This window comes from Alligator mississippiensis, chromosome 9 (genome assembly GCF_030867095.1).
Source record: "Alligator mississippiensis isolate rAllMis1 chromosome 9, rAllMis1, whole genome shotgun sequence".
NCBI lineage: Eukaryota > Metazoa > Chordata > Crocodylia > Alligatoridae > Alligator > Alligator mississippiensis.
Genome location: NC_081832.1, coordinates 36592975 through 36612316, shown reverse-complemented (window position 1 = coordinate 36612316; position 19342 = coordinate 36592975). Strand labels below are relative to the sequence as shown.

General features: G+C 46.1%; 1 protein-coding gene across 11 annotated transcripts in view; it reads left to right on the top strand.

Annotated features, from left to right (window-relative positions):
- Positions 1-19342, top strand: part of PHF20 (PHD finger protein 20) — a 217609-nt gene that overhangs the window by 110117 nt on the left and 88150 nt on the right. For 8 of the 11 annotated variants that reach the window (XM_059733315.1, XM_059733309.1, XM_059733312.1 and 5 more), the window contains 3 exons: positions 8679-8771; positions 10814-10924; positions 17615-17782. In XM_059733315.1, the coding sequence (XP_059589298.1) occupies positions 8679-8771; positions 10814-10924; positions 17615-17782 (372 nt within the window). The remainder of the gene's footprint in view (positions 1-8678; positions 8772-10813; positions 10925-17614; positions 17783-19342) is intronic. The other 3 variants (XM_014598373.3, XM_059733308.1, XM_059733311.1) reach the window with 2 other exon arrangements.

The window sequence follows — 19342 nt, the reverse complement described above, 5'->3', positions numbered from 1 at the left end:
GGGAGGGCTGTGGTGAATTTTGGGGTGGCTGCAGCTCATCCTCCCCTCCCAGTGCTGCTGCTGCCTGCCCCAGCACAGCCTGGCCCAACCCCCGCCCCCCGGTAATCCCCCCCCCCCCCCCCCGGAGGAGCCCAGCAAAGCCCCAGCCCGCAGTGGCAGCCTGCCCCCGCCCCGGCACACATCTGGGGGCACACGTTTACCCCCCATGCCCTCCCGGTTTGCGTGCAGCGGTGGGAGCTGTGCCCCCTGGACAAGCCGTGGCTCGGTCCCAGCCCCATTCCCTCCCTCACTGCGGGGCCTCAATCTGCCCCCCGCATGCCCCTTCCCCCACAACAGACTTACTGGCAGGATGCTGCTCTGTAAGCTGCCCAGCTGCATATCGGCTGTCAGATCAGTATTGGCTGATATGGCTCGTTAAAAACCAACCGTCAGTACTAGCCCAAAAAATCTCTATCAGTGCACCGCTAGTGAACAATGAATTGTTAGCCTTTGTTTCTTAGCCTTTGTCTCATCTTATAGTTCTTTCTTAGGTAGCTTTCATATGCTATTTTAAAAATTTAAAACTTTTCTGCTTCTCACTGAGGTTTAATTTTCTTTGTCTAATTCTGTTAGTTGTCCAGTTATTCATAGTTATCCAGAAAAAAATAACAAGGTAATAATATGGTTATGGGAAGCTTGATCTTAATTATTTCCTTGTTTTTAGTGTTTTGTGCAATTTAATACTACTTATGCTGGTTCTCCAAAGTTTCTGTGTTTTGTCTATGACATCCTGGAATGTTAATGACATTTGTAGTTAACCAAGGTGACTTTTTAATAGTTCTTGATATTTCTTATTGAGAAAATAGTAGAGGGTGTGGTGTGATTGAAACACTTCTGAGGAGGAAGGAAAAGACACGTCTTGGGATCTGTTTGATCACATGAACCCTGTTAGGCATCACTAACTCAACTCAACTCAACTGTGTCAAGTGGCCTGGCAGTTTTTGTTAGCAAGAGTGTTTTCATGTGGACTTCAGAGGACTTTTGACGAATCAACTATAGATAAAAAGCCTCTCAACTTTTACTGTGGTGTAGCAAATGCTATTCCATCATCATATGCGTTCTTTGTTGGGTTAAACAGATTTCATCTAGTTCCAAAAATGAATGAGGCTACTCTGAAATTGCATTTTACAATTTAGCCAAAAAATAAAGGTGGGGTTTAAAAAATAATATTGGTGTAATCTCCCTATGTAGTATCTAAATTAAGGGGATTCTCATAATAGTTCGACATGTGGGATTAGACAATACTCTTGGCTTTTGGTACCTCCCCATAGTTTAGATTAATTGCCTTTTTCTTTAAGAAATCTAAAAATGGAAAGTACTGACATATCTGAGTTTTTTCAGGTATTACTAACACTGACAAGTGCATGGAATAACATGTTAACATAAACTAAATACACTGTTTTATTTTTTCGGATGACTTCCTTTTTTTCCTTTGCAAACTTTGTCAGTTCAAGTTGATAATGTTAATTTATAAAGTTTTAAATTGTTCTCAGCTTATGTGGTTCTTCTGTCATCTGTGATTAGATGACAGCTCACCATCTTCATTGACACCTGAATAATAGGCAGGAGTTGGCACCAGCACCTAACTCTTGGGGGGTGGGGGGGAAAGTGTATAAAGGAAGGGAGTGAGGTGTGCTGTTTGGAGGAGGGGGTAAACAAAGATGCAGGTCTGAGTTTGTACTTGCCATGTGCCCTTTCCTCTGTGAAAGAACCTCTGTCTTAGGTGGTAAATGTTGATGAATCTTGTGGTTTGTAAGGTTCTTGTCAGTAAGTGAAATGTATGTGGTTAACTAGGGACAGCTGCTGAAGGAGCTAATCTTAAATTTCTTCTTCTTGCACCTTTCCAAAATAAGCAGAGATGTTTTGGTGGTACAAGGAGGGCAGGGTAGGGCATATGGTTCAGGCAGTGTTAGGGCAGAGCTAACAGTTTTGTTCTGCAGAATGCAGCCTTGCCTGGCAATAACTTCTTTCACTGACGGTTCCAGTTTGAAGAACCAAACTGGTTATAAGGCTGTACATTTGTGGCACATTATTGAATTAAGGGTGGTGTGTATTATGCTTTGGAAAAATTACTAATGATATGTAAGATATGGCTGCTAGGGGAGTGACATAGGTTTAATAATTTATTTTCTGAACTCCGTGGCTTTGCATTAGGGATGAAATAATACAAGATACGTAACAGTGTGATGTCAGAGAGGATACATTGTGTGAGTGTGTTTTCTAGCATGTTTTGATTTAGTAATCAAATAAAGTCACTTATAAGTTTGGAATAGTGGTAATAAAATTAAGGGGTTAAACAGATTTTATAGTGTTTTCCTCTTTAGCCAACATAAATTGCATCACCTTCAATATAATATATAAATGATGTTACTTTATTATACCATTGCATATTGTCTTAGAGCACTCAGGTGCATGGCTCCTAAGAAGAGAGAAAACTGCTAGGGAAAGAGCCCTAGCAGTGAGTGACGAGCCCAGCTGCGGGTTGCCAGGGCAACCAGAGGAGGTCAGCTGGCCAAAAGGGGCAGGGCCAGGCTCCCATATAAAGCCCAGGGGCTGAGGCCAGGCTGGCAGTTCCCTGCCAGCAGCCAAGGGGGAAGGAACTCTCTCACGGAAGAGAGGGGAAGCCTGACTGAAGGAGCAGCATCTGACATGGCTGAGGAATGGAGTATTCTCCAGTAGGCTGGAATGTTGTTATAGCCAGGCAGCTTCCATTTAAGTTATAGCCGAGGGGCTTGTGTTTTGTTTGCTGTTTGTTACCGGTGGTTTGGGTGAGGCTAATAGGGGTTGGAGGAGGCTTCATAGGGGACCCACAGCAGCGTGGGGACCCCAGGGCCAGCGAGGGCACAGCATTTGGGGTGCACTGACCCCAGCCCCAGAAAGGGGGCAGTTGAGAGGCCCCAGAGAGAGGGGCGTTGATGAGAAGCCCCAGTGCAGGTGTGGTGAGCCCCAGAGAGGGGGTGGCACTTCGAGAAGCCCCAGAGAAGGGGACAGCATTTTGGATAAGCCTCAGAGAGAGGGGGCAGCGTTTTGGAGAAGCCCCAAAGAAAGCGACAGCATTGTGGAGAAGCCACAGAGAGAGGCACCAAGTGAGACAGGGCCATGGAGAGCCCTAGCACCAGAGAGGGCACAGATCGAAAGAGGCAGGGCCTGGAGAGGACAAGGGGGCCAGATTATAAACAAGGCCCAGACTGAACAGCGTCAATTCCAGCTGCGAGGCTTGGGGCATAGTAAAGGAGTGGTTGGAGCCACACATAGCCCATAAGGCTAGGGTGCCCCGAAACGCCCACTATAGAACGGGGCCTACAAAGGGGTCCAGGAGCCCATGGGGCTTGGAGCACATCTAAACTGTGTCCAAGAAGACTTGAAGGCAGCCTCCCTAATATAGTTGAACACCAAAGACATGGCAGGCGAGAATTTGAGGGTGCCCTTGGGCCAACTTGGCACCGGAAGGAGGCCTTGAGGAGATCATGGCCCTCCTGCAGGACCCTGTGCCTTGACGCATATGATTATCTGCAATGTCATTCTGTTGTTTTTGTTGTTAATGGTTGCTCTCAGTCAGTTCCCCCCCCCATCATATTTTTCTATACATTAAGCAAATGTATAGAAAAATCATAGGTCTGCCAGAAAAATACAAGGCATAATAAGTGATTAAGACAAGTGCTACTAAAGCTTTTGGCCTTGCTGGCCAGATGGGTGAGGCACAGCTAATCTGTGTGCCAGATTGAGCCCTATAGGCCAGGATCGGGCTACACAGGGCCTTGCCTGGTCCTCACATGTGAGGATTGGTTCCTTGAGCATGGTGCTTTATCATAGATTTCATAGACGTTAGGGCTGGAAGGGACCTTGGAAGATCATCGAGTCCAGGCCCCCGCCCGAAGGGCAGGAAGTCAGCTGGGGTTGTAGAATCCTAGCAAGATAAGCATCCAATTTTTTTTGAAGGTGTTCAATATAGGTGCTTGAACCACCTCCAGTGGCAGACTATTCCAGATCTTGGAGGCTCAGACATTAAAGAAACTCTTCTTTACGTCCAGCCTGAAACGGTCTTGCAGTAGTTTATAACAGTTCGACCTCGTCATCCCTTGGGGCGCTCTGGTGAACAAACGTTCCCCCAGGTACTGGTGGTCACCCCTTATATGCTTATTGGTGGCCATCAGATCACCCCTGAGCCTGCGCTTTTCCAGGCTAAAGAGCCCCATAGCTCTCAGCCTGTTGTCGTAAGGTCTATTTTCCTGACCTGTGATCATGCGCATTGCTCTCCTCCGAACTCTCTCAAGCTTCTCCTCATCCTTTTTGAATTGTGGGGCCCAAAACTGGACGCAGTACTCCAGCTACGGCTTCACCAAGGCCGAGTACAACGGGAGAACGACGTCCCGGGATTTACTTGAGAAGCATCTATGGATTCAAGCCAGTGTTTTGGTCACTTTAGCCGCAGCATCACATTGAAGGCTCATGTTCATCTTGTGGTCAATGATGACCCCCAAGTCTCTTTCTTCTGTAGTGCTAGCCAGTGTAGCACTGCCCAACCTATAAGGATGCTGCAGGTTTTTCCTCCCAAGGTGGAGAACCTTGTATTTTTCAGTGTTAAACACCATCAGATTCTCGTCTGCCCATTTGCTGAGCCTGTCCAGGGCAGCCTGGATCATCCTTCTCTTCAGATGTGGATGCTTTGCCCCAAAGTTTGGTGTCATCGGCAAACTTGGCCAGTTCGCTTCTGACTCCAGTGTCCGCATCATTAATGAAGATGTTGAACAATATGGGTCCAAGGACAGAGCCTTGGGAGACCCCACTGGTCACAGGGCACCATGACAATCGACTTCCATCAATTACCACCCTCTGGGTCTGACCACGGAGCCAATTTCCCAGCCAGCAGATCATGGTGGACCCAAGGCCACAATTGGCCAGTTTTGCCAAGAAGTGATCATGGGATACCAGATCAAAGGGTTTTTTGAAGTCAAGATATATGACATCAATCTCTTCTCCCTTGTCCAGGTGATTGGTCACCCTGAGCAGTGGGATTAGTCTCTTGGGCCCAACACTGTCCCCTCCCACCAGGATTGGGCCCTGGGGCCCTCTGCTGCTCCCTCCTACCTCCTGTGTTGGGATTGGGCCTTGAGCCTCAGCACTGCTCCCTCCTACCCCCATGTGCAGGAATCGGCTCCTGGATCTTGATGCCAACCCCTTCCACTCCTGTGTCTTGCTTCTGCTCAGACCCAAGTGCTGGGATCAGGTGACTGATCCAGCATTTAGAGCCTGGGAGTCCTCACAGGTCCGGAAATTTGGCAGCAGCAGAGTGGTGAACATTTTCCACTTGTCTGGGAAGTATGGGAAAGCATTAATTCAATTACATTATTGTTGATAAATAATGACAAGTTATCCCAACTATAAAACAAATTTTATATCATAAAGTTCTCTGTGTTGGGGAAGTACAAATTCATGGTTAGGGCACTTGCCTACAACTCAGAGGGCTGTGTTCAATTGCAGGTTATGCCATAGACTTCCTTTGTAACTCAAAAGAAATTGCTTCATAGAATCATAAAAATTAGGGTTGGAAGGGACCTCAGGAGTTCAGCTAGTCACAACTCCGGCCATCCCCAATTCTGCTCAAAGCCAGGCCATCCCCAATTATGTCATCCCAGCCAAGGCTTTGTCTAGCTGGATCTTAAAAACCCTCAAGGATGAAGATTCCACAACCTGTCTGGGTAACCTGTTCCAGCGCTTTACTACCTTCCTTATGAGAGAGTTTTTCCTAATATTTAACCTAAACTTCCCTTGCTGCAACTTGAGACCATTCATTGCTCCTTGTTCTGTCATCTGCCAAAAGGTGCATCATATCCACTGGTCTGTCCGCATCCAGTCATTTTGTCATAGAAGGCAATTAGATTGGTAAGGCATAACTTGCCCTTGATGACTCCATGCTGGCTGTTCCTGATCACTTTCTTCTCCTCCAAGTGCTAAGAAATGGATTCTTTGAGGACCTGCTCCATTATTTTTCTGGGGACTGAGGTGAGGTTGATTGGTCTGTTGTTCCCTGGATCCTCCTTCTTTCTTTTCTTAAATATGGGCACTATATTTGCCCTTTATCCAGTTGTCCGGGACCTCCCCCAATGGCCATGAGTTTTCAAAGATAATGTCCAGTGGCTCTGCAATTGCATCAGCCAACTCCCTCAGCACGCTCAGATGCATTGCATCTGACCCCATGGACTTTTATATGTCGAGCTTTTCTAAATAGTCCCTAACCTGTTCTTTCACAACTAAGGGCTTCTCCCCAAACTGGGCTGTCCAGTGCAGTACTCTGGGAGTTGATCTTGCCTGTGAAGATTGAGGTAAAAAAAGCATTGAGTACTTCAGCCTTTTCTGCATCCTTTGTCATTTGGTTGCCTCCCCCATTCCGTAAGGGATCCACACTTTCCTTAACCTTCCTCTTGTTGCTAATATACTTGTAGAAACTCTTCTTGTTACTATTCACATCCCTTGCTAACTGCAACTCCATTTATGATTTGGCCTTCCTGACTTCATGCCTGCATGCCTGAAGAATATTCTTATACTCCTCTCTAGTCATCTGTCCAAACTTCTTGTAATCTTCCTTTTTGTGTTTGGACTCACCGAAGAGTTCTCTGCTAAGCCAAGCTGGTCTTCTGCCATACTTGCTAAGTCTTCCTGCACATCGGGATGGTTTGTTCCTGCCCCATCAGTAAGCATTCTTTAAAGTACAACCAACTCTCTTGGCCTCCTTTCCCTCTGACTGGCGTCCCATGGGATCCTGCCATCCGTCCTCTGAGGAGTAAGAGTGTGTTTTTCTGAAGTCCAGGGTCCATACTCTGCTGCTCTCTTCCTTCTTTTTCTCAGGATCCTGAACTCAATCATCTCGTGGTTGTTCCTGCCCAAGTTGCCATCCACTAGTACATTCCCCACCAATTCCTTCCTGTTTGTGAGCAGCAGGTCGAAAAGAGCACAACTCTAACTGGCCTCTCCAACACTTGCACCAGGAAGTTGACCCCAGCACTCTCCAGAAACTTCCTGGGTTGCCTGTGCACTGCTGTACTGCCCTCCCAGCATGTCAGGGTGATTGAAGTCCCCCGTGAGAACCACAGCCTGTGATCAGGAAACTTTCGCTATATGTCTGAAGACTGTTTCATCCACCTCATCCTCCCTGTCTGGTGGTCTGCAGCAGGTACCCACCATGATGTCACTCTTGTTGCTCTTCCCCTCCAACCTTAACCCAGAGACTTTCAGCAGGCCTATCTAGTTTTGTACTCTGAGCAATCATACACTTCTTTTACATAAAGCGCAACTCCTCTTCCTCTTCTCCCCTGCCTGTCCTTCCTGAACAGGTTTATACCCATCTATGACAGGGCTCCAGTCCTGCAAGCTATCCCACATCTTTGTTATTCTAATCACTTCATAGTTCTGTGACTGTGCAAGGAATTCCTGTTTATTTCTTAGGCTCTGTGCATTTGTGTACGGACACGTGAGGTAACTAGCCAAGTGGCCTACTTTCTCAGGAAGAATGAGGAAGCCTTCCTTGTTGCCCGCTGCTGCTTTTGCTTCCTCCAGGTCACCCTTTTCCTCACTTATGTCAGGGCTTTGATCTCTATCCCCCCATGAACCTAGTTGAAAGCCCTCTTTAACAGGTTAGCAAGCCAGTCTGCAAAGATGTTTTCCTCTCTTCATCAGGTAAATCCCAATCCCATCTCTTCCTCTCATGCATCATCTCACTATGCCTCAATTCTCTATTCATTCTATCTGGTAATTATTCTTCTGTCTCTCTGCCCTGTTTTGTATGTGTAGATCAGTGATGCTTAACCAAGCTGCCATGGCTCCCTAGAGTGCCTTGAAATTCTTAGAGTGCTGCAGTGTTCCATTCAGTGTTAGCACTGTTAGGTATGTAAACCTGAATTACAAGATAACCCAGAGATTTCATATAGGATTTCATAGTGTTAAAATCATCCTGTCCAGTTATGGTCTTTCTGAGTTCTTTACAGCAGAAAAACTTCTGTATTATTTTTCTGTACTCAAAAAATGAGTGAAAACTAAGAGCTGACATTTTCTGAATGGTACTTTGAGCCTGAGGAGGGGTGTCTTGAGTCTAAAATGGTTGAGAAGCACTGTGCTATAGACTGTATACATGTAGTGAAAGATGATCCTTGCCCAGAAGAGGTTACAGTCTGTCTACTTTAGTGGTTCTGAACCTTGTTAGACTCAAAGCATCCCTCGGAAAATATCAGCTCTTACCTTTCATTTGTTTTCTGACTACAGGAAAATACTAGAGTAATTCCTTTGTTTCAGAGAACTTGAAAAGACTGCCATAGGTCTGAGTATTTTTAACAGTATGAATTCCTACCTGAAATCTCTTGAGCTTTATCTTGTGAATCATATGTTGGTGTTTCCACACCCTTGTTGCATCATGATTGAGAATCACTGTGTTACTCCAATATAAATAATACTACTGTTAATTTAACATTTTTAACGTCAGCAGCAATGGAAAATACTTGAGCTTGTTATCACTGGGAATTCTACCAAGCAACAAAAAATAATTTCTTTTAGCAACTGGGCTGCTCACCATTGAATGTAGTAAAACAGATTTAAAGAAAAAGCTGTGATACAGAATGAAAGTCTGCAATTTTTTAATCTCATTTCAGTTGTTAAAGACCAAAAGAAGAGCAAAGAGAAGAAATCCAAAGATTGTATTAGATCGAAGTCAAAGAAAAAGAAGAAAAAGAAATCTAAGCCTGGTAAAAACGTTTTTCATAGGATGAGGCTTTATTTTTTAAGTTTTCCAATTTTTGTCTCAAAAATGCTGAACTCATGACCAGTTCATAGTATGTAGAAGAAATTGTGTTCTGTTTTAATCACTACCAATTATAACCAATTAAGGGTGAATTATAACCAATTAAGTGTGAATGGCGTGACAGCTAATATTGGCCATCTGGTTTGGGGGGGGGGCGGGGGGCAGAGTGGGAAGCTCATAAATGCATGAATACCTTTTTTCTGCTACAAAAAATATTTGTCTGTCTTTGGGACTGTCTTCTATTATAATGACATATAATACCATATACGCTTCACTTATGTGAAGTAAAATTTATTCAATTAAATAGTAATTCAGCCTTTTTCATGAAGGACAGAAAACTTTTTCAAAATAAACTTCTTCTCAACCATGCCAGTAAAACTGTCATGTGCCATTTTGATTCTTTGGGCCTTATTAGTCGGTTTTATTGCCTGTGATCTGAAATTGGTATGTCTCTGAAATCCTCGTTATTGTTGGCTAGGTATCCAACACCAGAGCCTTTGTCAGCAAACCACAAACTGGAATCTCATCCGTGGGATCTCATCTCTACCTAAGGAATCATATTCATTCTATAATCCAGTACCCTGCCCTAGCAGTCAGCGATCACAATCATTTCCTTTCAGATTTCTTATTACCTTGATGTTTGCAACCATTTCTCCCTTGTGATAGACAACCCACTTGTATCCTCAATACAGTGAAACAAAGTTGTCATTATACATAGCTGTCTGGTAATCCCTCCTTTAAGGGCTTTTACTGGCTGCCACTTGGGACTAGGAAAGAATTTTCCCCCCTTTTTGAGTGCTACTGGTTGTTTACCTTCTTTTTAACCTTCCTCCCGTCCTCCCCCAAGAATGCTTCTGCTGGTGCTTAGAAAATGCAACATTCCTTACTTGGTCATGGCTGTCACCAAAATTGGGGTCAGGAAGGAATAAGTTTGATTGACATGGACTGTGTAAGTTTTTGCTTTCCTATGTAGTGTTGGTCATGATCTTTTTCCTAGGATCTTCAAAGAATATTTTAACCAATTACTTCACTGTCATTGCAGTATCAGGGTATTTATAGTTTGCTTGTCTTCTCTGCTTTACATTTGGCAAGTTGAAGACTGGTGATGGTGTGCATTGTAATTATGCGTAAAGGTTTAACATGGTATGTTTTGGGATTCCTTTGGTAAATGTTTGTGTGAATGCAACTATTTGATAGACTCTCGCCCTTGAAGCCCTTCCAGTTTGTGAGCGAGTGCCCATCCTGGGTATCCAGTAATCAGATAACTCCCCCCAATTCCCGCCTGCCATGACTTGATCTAAATGAGATTTGTGAGGGGGGGAGTAATAGTTGTTAGATCCCGGTACCCCGATAATAACCACGCGGGTCAGATCTTCAATGCAGGTGCTTTATTAAAGTAAATCAGGCTCTCTCTCCCTCCCTTGTACTGGGATTGCTCGGTCTTGCCACAATTCACACGGTCTGCCTTCTTGGAGTGACCTAGGGTTACTGGTTTGCTTGATACATAATAACCCGTCCTCAACAAGGCTAATTAACACCTGTCCGTCCCCCCTCCCCCCCCCCCCCCAATGGCACAGGGATTCCCCTTCCGGAGCTGCAGTTTGTGCTGGCTTCTAAGCCCGGCTTAGTCAGTTTCCTCTCCGGCAATAATCAGCCCGTAACAAGTCAATTAACAGCTGATTGACCTAATGCCGGGATTCCCCCTCCAGCTGGGGCTTGTGCCGGCTTCTAAAGCCCGGCTTCATCAATTTCGCTTTTTTCTCTTTCTTTCACTTTCCACAGTCTCTGTTTCCCCTTTTTCTCTGAGGAGAGCCTGGGGTTACTGGACTCTGTCAGGGCTTCTCCGCCCTTTTCTCTCTGTCTCTTCTTTTCTCTTTTTCCCCCCCTCGCTCGGGGAATTCCTGTGCTAAACCCCTCCGAGCGGCGGTTGGTTCCCATGCCGCTGCTCTGTGGATAACTCACTGCCGAGGCTGTCTTCTATCGCAGCAGGACGCGAGCAGGGGAAGGACGTCTCAATTCCTCTCAAAGGCTCCTATATCTGTCTTGGAGTGTCTCTCCTAGTTCCTTTCCGTGAATGCGTGCCCGAAGGCACCCTTGGTAAGTTTCCTCCCCTTTTTATTATGCCTTTCCGGCTTTGTATTGGCTGCCCAGGGCTACCCAGCAACTTCCTGGCTGTCTTAGTTCCCGGCAGCTGTTACCTCTCTTCTAGTAACCGCGTCGCAGCTGCGGAGCTGTTACACAGTTATCTGCTTATGTGTATACATATTAAGAACTTGCTGGGCATTTTGTTTTGCTGTCATATTCTTTCAGCAGATACCAGAGAAAATCCACCATTAGTACTGCCTTATAACTTATAAATATTTTTGTTACTTAAAGCATATCTCATCTACGTTGTCTGCCTGATGAAGTAGTCTGTAGTAGACCACTACTGTATTACTGCTGTTCTTCTTAGCCTTTACCCTTCTCAACTCTCGTAAGATATGGTCAACATATTCTTAACTTTTGGATGTGGGATCAAGCATAAATGTTTTTGACACAGCACAGTGGACATGCCTTTTCCCCAACTCTGTCTCTTTTGAGAAAAAAAGTGCTTTTTAATGTTGAAACTCCAAGCAGGATTTTATCCCACCAAGTTTCTATTAAGTAATATTAAGTATAACTGTTAAGTACTGTCCATTAATATTTTTCTTTACATGCTATAACTTCCAGTTCATTCTGTTTTTCCCCATACTCCTTATATTTGTGTAGATACGTAGAAGTTACTCTGAAGTCCGTTCTGCTATTTTTTCCTCATTCTGCTGTATTGTTGTTTCTTACTGCTTCTTCAGAATTCTGCCTCTTCTCCCAGTTTACATCACTTGATCTTAATCACACCATGACATCTTTCTGTTTTCCTTCATAGGGCTTAGTGCAAAGCCCTCTATCAGATTAGCCAGACAGTGCCTGAAGATGCCCTTTATATTTACTATCAGGAGGATCCCTTACTTGGATAGCAGTCCTCTTTCCTTGAACTCATTGTGGAAGAATCCAGAGCCATCCTGTTGACACTACCTCCTCAGCCACACATGTATTTCTGTGATGCAGCAGTCTCTGCCTGGGCCTTTACCTTCAGTGGGGAAGATTGATGAGAACACGGTGCCAGGGGTGGGCAATTATTTAGTCTGGAGGGCCACTTAATGTGTTTTTTGGTGAACTGTTGAGGGCCACACACACAAACATGCATGTGTGCATGCATATATACACACACTTCCCACAGCTGGGCTGGGCCTGGCGCTGGAGTGAGAGTATAAACCTGTCCAGGGCTGTAGCACACACAGGACTGTCCTCTGTCCTCCTCTCTTTGAAGCCAGAACCTGCTACATATGTCTGCAGCTGGGGGAACAGGATATGGAGTCTGGCTGCAGGCTGTGCTGTCCTGTTCCACCCCACCATCGTGGCTCCTGGTGAATGCTCGAACCATCCCCCACCCCCTGACCCAACAGCTACCAAGAGTTCTGATGGCGGGGTGGGACAGGACAACACAGAGGCCCATGGTCAGGCTCCACCCCCCACGAGCAGAAGCTGGCTTCTACTGGCACTGCAGGAGACGCTGGGTGGAAGCAGCCCCTTCTATTTAGTTTGTTTGCCTTCTATTTAGTTACATTGTCTACCTTGCAGCATTTTCCTTTTGCCATCCACTTGTCACCCAGTTCCTCAGAAGCCTTTCTTTATGCTTACCTGACTTTCAGAGAGCCTGTTCCTATATACAGTTTCAACATTAGTCCTCTTAAGACTTGTGCAAGCCTTCTTTTGAACCACTTTAAGAGTGCTAGTTACTTTGTATCTCTAAGTCTGGTCTTCTAGTTGCAGCCACTTTTTCTTAGAGAAAGAGTAGGTTGCAGGCACTCATGGCTGACCTTTACAATTTTCATAATGACAAGGTGGATCTGAAACTTCACAGAAGTTCGTTCCTACTTCACCTCGGTAATGAAGTAGATGGTGAATTTTACTTCAGTTTATCTTTTAGAAAACTCATTTCCTCTAACCTAATATTCCATTAATTGAAATCATTGGATGCTCAATTCCTGTCTGTCCAGCAGTTGGGACAGTCACAGGACTAATGTTCCTTTCCACTTTTCCATTGCTTTATTTTTTTTAATATAAAACTAGCAAATAGCCCGTAAAAAGGGGGGGGGGGCGCAAAGCCCTGCATCCTGCCCCCCTCTCCCCCCCCCACCTCAGGCTGAGGCCATGGCTGCTCCCCGCCTCCCCCCTGCCACATCGGGCCAGGGCTGTTCCCCCACTCCCCATCACTGCCAGGGCAGGGGTCTGGACTGCTCCACCCCCCTGCTCCTTTGGGCTGGGGCCACTCCCTGCCTCCCTGCAGCTGTTTTAGGTCAGGACTGCTCCACCCTGCCGTTTTGGGCCAGAGCCGGGGCCACCAGGTCCCATGACCGTGGTGGTGGCAGCGGTCACAGCGGTGGTGGTTGCAGCAATGGTCACAGCCATGGTGGCGGTTGTAGCAGGGTGCAGCCACCAGTCAATGCCCTCCCCTCCCTTCCTCCCCTTCTCCCTGATGCCTCCCCCTCCCTGCTGGCTTTGTGTTGTGGAGGGAGCCTTTCTGGCCCCTGGCTCCGGGGGCGGGGCTCTGGCCCCAGTCCCTGCTGTTATGGTGGTGCTCCGCCATGTGGAGCAGGGTGAGGCCAGCGCTGTGCAGCCAGCACCCCAAGCCCCTGCCACCTCCAAGAAGTGGGGGGAAAGGGGGTCAGCACCAATGGCCCCTTAGTCCCAATTGTCATGGCAGCACTCTGCCATGTGTCTCTGTCTGTCCAGAGCACTCTAATTGGCTAATGAGTCAACCAATCAGAGTGCAAATAAAGTCTTATGGACTGAGAGACTAAGGCGTTTATAATATTAGAATACATAATAAGGCATGTGGTATAGTGCAAGGACTAGTACACTGCCCTGGGACTTCTGACCAAAGTTTTGATTCAAATTTCACCATTATGCAGCCTTGGACAAATCACTTCTCAATGTGTCTGTTTTCCTTTCAACTTTTCTTTTTCGTTATATCATTTAGATTGTAGGCAGGGACTTTGGGGAGCAGGGAGTATCTTTGTCTGTGTCTGAGCAATACCTGATACAGCTGTACTCTGATCTTGCATAATAAGAATCCCCTGGGATTCTTGGCTGGCTCTGTGCAGTGCTAGCTGGTCCAGTTCCTGCTGCATCTTGCAGTCTCAGCTGTGAAGGTAGGATGTGCTGCCGGGGGGGGGTGGGGGGAGGGAGCAGCAGGAGGGGAAAGTGGCTGCGAGTGGGAGCACAGGGCTTGTGCTCCTGGCACCAGTGCCCCGGGGCCAGGAGTGACAGGAGCATGGAGCCAGGGCTTGGAGAAGTGCTGGCGGGGGCTATGCCTGCCATGGTGGGGCTGTGGGCAAACCCCCCCCCCCCACACATGCCACAACCCTCCCCAGCCACCGTTGCCCCCCCCCGCACACAACCCCCCACAAACCCCATAACCATCCACACATACTCACCCACATGCTCTCCCACCCCACATACACACATCCACACCCCCCATACCTATCCATCCATGCACACCCACACCCTCCCCCACATATCCACAAACCTATACCCACCCACCCACACTCTCCCACAATATACAAGAATAAGACTTCATTTTAAGCTATTATACTATCACCTCTATGTACACTACACAAACACATGTAAATCAGGACAAAAATCTCTTTTGAAATGCCATTAGTTAATGTTGTAGTACACATTTGTTTTTTAGAATATAATTTGGTATTTTTCTGGTTCTGATATGGCAAACCCCCTTGCTGAAGGGATTACTTCCAGAAGCAGGGGAAGGGGCTTCTGGTGGGAAAGGTCATGGGGTAGGGGGCAGGACTTCTGGTCCCAAGATGGCGACTGGGGGGTGGGCATCTGTCAAGGGGCAGGGTTACCCTTGTGGCCCTTGATGGCTTGCCGAAACTTGGTAAGCAGCCCTCCACCCAAAATAATTGCCTATCCCTGGTATAAACTCAGTCTTAGTTTAAAGTTTGTAGTTTGGAGCTGTGTTTGTCAAAAATGGATGAGTTTTTATGTTGCCTTGGGCCTGGCCCAATATTTGTACATCATGTGATTAAAAAAAAAAAAGATTTTAAGAAGTCACGCATTAATCAAAAGGGTAACAAAAGAGAAATAACTTTAGCCTCATGTGTTTGTTACTGACCTTCCATCTTCCTTCTGAAAACTTTGGAGCCCTGCTAAAAATGGACAGGAATTGTTAAAGGGAGAATATGAGACACTGAACTGGGCAGGCATTTGCAGGCTTCGTTGTCAGCTACATCTCCATAGCTGTGGGCCAGTGGAGTCAGTGTATTTAAGGGGAAAGATTGTGTTAGCAACCTTTTTCTGTGCATCGGACAGCACTTTGTATATATTATGTTTCCCTTTTAAGTTGTTCTCTTGTCAGTTGCACTCCTGTTTTACAAGTTATTCTGTCCTCTTAGGGTAAATTTATTCTGTCTCGTTGTAAGCTTCCCCGAGTCTTTCTTGGGAAGGGCAGCATATGACTGAATGAAGGATTGAACACAGCAATTTTCACTTTGTCCTATGTAGGAAGTGTTGTTTTTTTTCCCATAGGTCTTTCGTGCAGTAGTAGTATAGCGAAAAACATTATTCTGAATTAAATAAACGGTAGGCTCCACTTAAATACGAATCCTGAAATTAGTTCTAACTCCTTTTAAACAAACAATTATAGTATAGTACCCAGTGTCCTTTTAACTTTAAATGATCAGAATTCATGCAACAACACTTAATTATCTCTTTCACATAACTCAGGCAAAAATAAAAAGCTATTAATTTATACATGCTTATTTCCTTTCTTTCAGCCATCATTCTTTCACTTCAGAGAATCAGGAGATAGGGTTAGAGCAGTGACTCAACCTTTTTAGACTCAAGTCAACCATTCAAAAATTTTCAAAATTTAGTGGCACCACATTAAAGGCTAAAATGTATTGCGCATATTATAATTCTATTATTAATTCATATATTAGTAGTTGATTAGGTTATTATAATTGTATTGTATTCACCCCATTATCACCACTGTTGCAGCCAGGTAAAACTGCTGTGCACCTCCTGCAGAGCCATATCTGAAAGCAGCTGTGGCAGGAGCTTGTGCTCTTGCTGCATCCCTTCCCAGCCCAGCCCTGCAGTGTTGCTCAGAGACAGAGGCACACAGGGCAGATGGAACTGTCCCATGCAACTCTTCAGGAGGTATGTCAGAGCCAAAGTGACAGTTGGCTGCAGCAGGAAGGCATGCAGACACGCTGCTGCTTCTTCGGCTCTTCCTGGTTCAGCACCATTGTACCTCCTGAAAATTGAGGCATGAGGCACAGTTCTTCCTGGTGGCAGTGGCATCTTATCTCCAACCTGCTGCCACCATAGGGTGAAACTGCTTCACTCACCTCTGTTTTCAGGAGACAAGCCAGAGTCGAACTGGGAACAGCTGCAGCAGGAAGGCATATTACACCACGCAGGCCAGCGTGCCTTTCTGTTGCAGACACTTGTCAGTTGGGCTGTAGCTTGCCTCCTGAAAATGGAGGTGTGCGGGCCGCGCCCCGATCCCACCTTTGTCGCCATGTGCGGCGGCGATTCCGATCTCATTCCTGTCGCCATGTGTGAGACGGGGGCGAGCCGGGCCCGTCTTCATTGCACACGGGCTGCGGCCGGCAGCCCGGGCACGCGGGGCTGGAGAGAACTGCGGAGCGGTTCGGCACGCACGAGTTAGAATTAGTTACGGAGGCGTAATGGTTGATTGAAAAGATTGTTTACTTACACCCAAAGATGGTATTGGTGTAGGCTGGAAAGGTTTCCAGGCACAGCTCCCGCTTAGATCCTCGCTAGAGGAACGCGGCAAATCGATTGCTCCCACGGAGTTGTTCAGGCTCCGCGGGTCCAGTTCGGTTAGGTTCGAAGAGTTTCCCCGGAGTTACTTAGGCTCCGCGGGTCCGAAGTTACAGGAAAGGGATACGTCTGGGATTGCGCTCGGCGACGGGGAGAGGCTAGAAGCGAAAGCTCCGTAGGTTCGGTTCTATTGCCTCTATTGCCTGCATAGGGGAGGCGCGTTGGGTCTGCGAGGGTCCGCAGCGCTTGGAGATCTTCACACAGAATCTCTCTCGTCCTCCCTCCTCCGGCTTGGGCGGAAACTACCCAAGCCTTTTGTACGGCTAGCAAGCCAATCGCAAGCCGCCACGTGTGCCTACATTAGGAATGGGCCAATAATGTGGCGCAAATCCGAATACAAATGGCGGGAACTCCTTTGCAGCGTGTATCACTATGATGCAAAAGAAATGCACCCTGCAAAGAAGCTTTAATTTGGCGGGAAATCCCCGTTGCACCAGAATTCTCTCTTGCAGCAGAGAACTCTACTGTGCAAAGAAAGCGACAAATAGCGGGAAATAATTTAGCGGTGCCGAAGCGCACACACAAACAAAAATCACACCTTTGGGTTGTGACAGGAGGTGCATGGAGCAATTTCACCCTGTGGTGGGTGCAGCAGTGCCAGCATTGTGGTACCCTTTGCAGGTTTTTGTAGCTCCATGTTTGGGAACCCCTGTGTTAGTTCCCAAATACCATCACTTAAATCATGTAGAGAGGTTATTAAAAATTGAGACAAGGAATAGTTGTCTTCAGGCATGTGAACAGTACTCCCAAATAATTTTGGCATAGCAAGAAAAAGACTGCATCAAAAAATCAAATGATAATGATTTCCCTGGTACTGATGCTTTTATAATTTTACAGAATACCCTGGCAGTGAAGAAAACATTGACATTTCCCAGGAACCTTCTCCCCCAAAATCTGTCAACATGACAAGATACAATTCTTCAAATAAATCATATACCCAGCTAAGTACACCACCTCTACATGACTCTGATTGTGGGCATCATAAAGAGAGATTGAAAGTAAATGGTAAGACGGCTGTTGTTTGTGGATTTCATTTTATATGCAAGTAGCAGTTAATGTGAGTAAAAGAAACCTGCCTGCTTGATTTCTCATAAATGTCCAGCTGCTGTCATAGGCAATGTTATCTGAATTGCATAGTATGGAAAACATTCCCAGGTGAAATCTTGCTGTTAAGAAGTGGCTATTTTCCTAGCTGTTGTTATAAATGAGGGACAACTGTATTGCATTAATTAATCAAGTGGAATATTAGTACCTCTTCCAGTTTTCCATAGGTTTCAGGTTTGGCTTCATAGTTGATAAGTTTCTACAGGTAGAACAGAAATTTGAGAATAAAGGACTTTCTGGTCTAGCAAGTAAAGTTATAAACATTGGCTCTAGGTTAGAGCTAGACAAAAGCTCAGAATATAAATCATAGAATCATAGAACATTTGGGTTGGAAGGGACCTCAGGAGGTCAGCTAGTCCCACCCCCCTGCTCAAAGAGGACCATTCCCAAATAGATCATCCCTGCCAGGGCTTTGACTAGCCAGGTCTTAAAAGCTTCCAAGGATGGAGAGTCTTTCAAGAGGAGGTTAGATAAGCATCTAGCTGGGGTCATCTAGACCCAGCACTCTTTCCTGCCTATGCAGGGGGTCGGACTTGATGATCTATTGGGGTCCCTTCCGACCCTAACATCTATGAATCTATGAATCAACCTCTCTGGGTAACCTGTTCCAGTGTTTTACTACTCTCCTAGTGAGAGAGTTTTTCCTTATATCTAACCTAAACTTTCCTTGCTGCAACTTGAGCCTATTGCTCCTTGTTCTGTTATCTGCCATCACTGTGAACAGTCTAGCTCCATCCTCTTTGGAACCACCCTTTGGGTAGTTGAAGGCTGCTATTAATTCCATGCTCAGTTTTCAATTCTGCAGATTCAGTAAGCCCAGTTCCCTCAGCCTCTCCTCAGAAGTCATGTACCCCAGCCCCTTATCAAATTCATTGCCCACTGCTGGACTCTCCAATCTGTCCACATCCTTTCTGTAATGGGGGGTCCGAAACTGGAGACAGGATTCGAGATGTTGCCTCACCAGTGCTGAATAGAGGGGAATAATCGCTTCCCTCAATCTACTGGCAGTGCTCCTACTAATGCAGCCCAATATGGCATTAGCATTCTTTGCAACAAGAGCACACTTGGCTCATGTTTAGCTTTCATAGATTTGTAGAATGTAGGCTGGAAAGCACCTTGGAAGATCATCGGGTCCAGCTCCCCTGCACCAAGCAGGAAAGACAACTGGGGTCAAGTGACCCCAGCAAGGTGACCATCCAGTGTCTTCTTGAAGATTTCCAGGGTAGGTGATTACACCACCTCTGGAGGGAGCTTATTCCACAGTCTGGACACTCTAGCTGCGAAGAAGTTTTTCCTTATGTGATCCTGAAATGGTCTTCCAGGACTTTGTAACCATTGCTCCTGTTTTTCCCTAAGGGTGCCCTGATGAACAGTTGTTCACCAAGCCCTTGATGTACGCCCCTGATATAGCAGTAAGCTGCTACCAAGTCCCCTCTCAGTCTTCTCTTCTTCAGGCTGAAG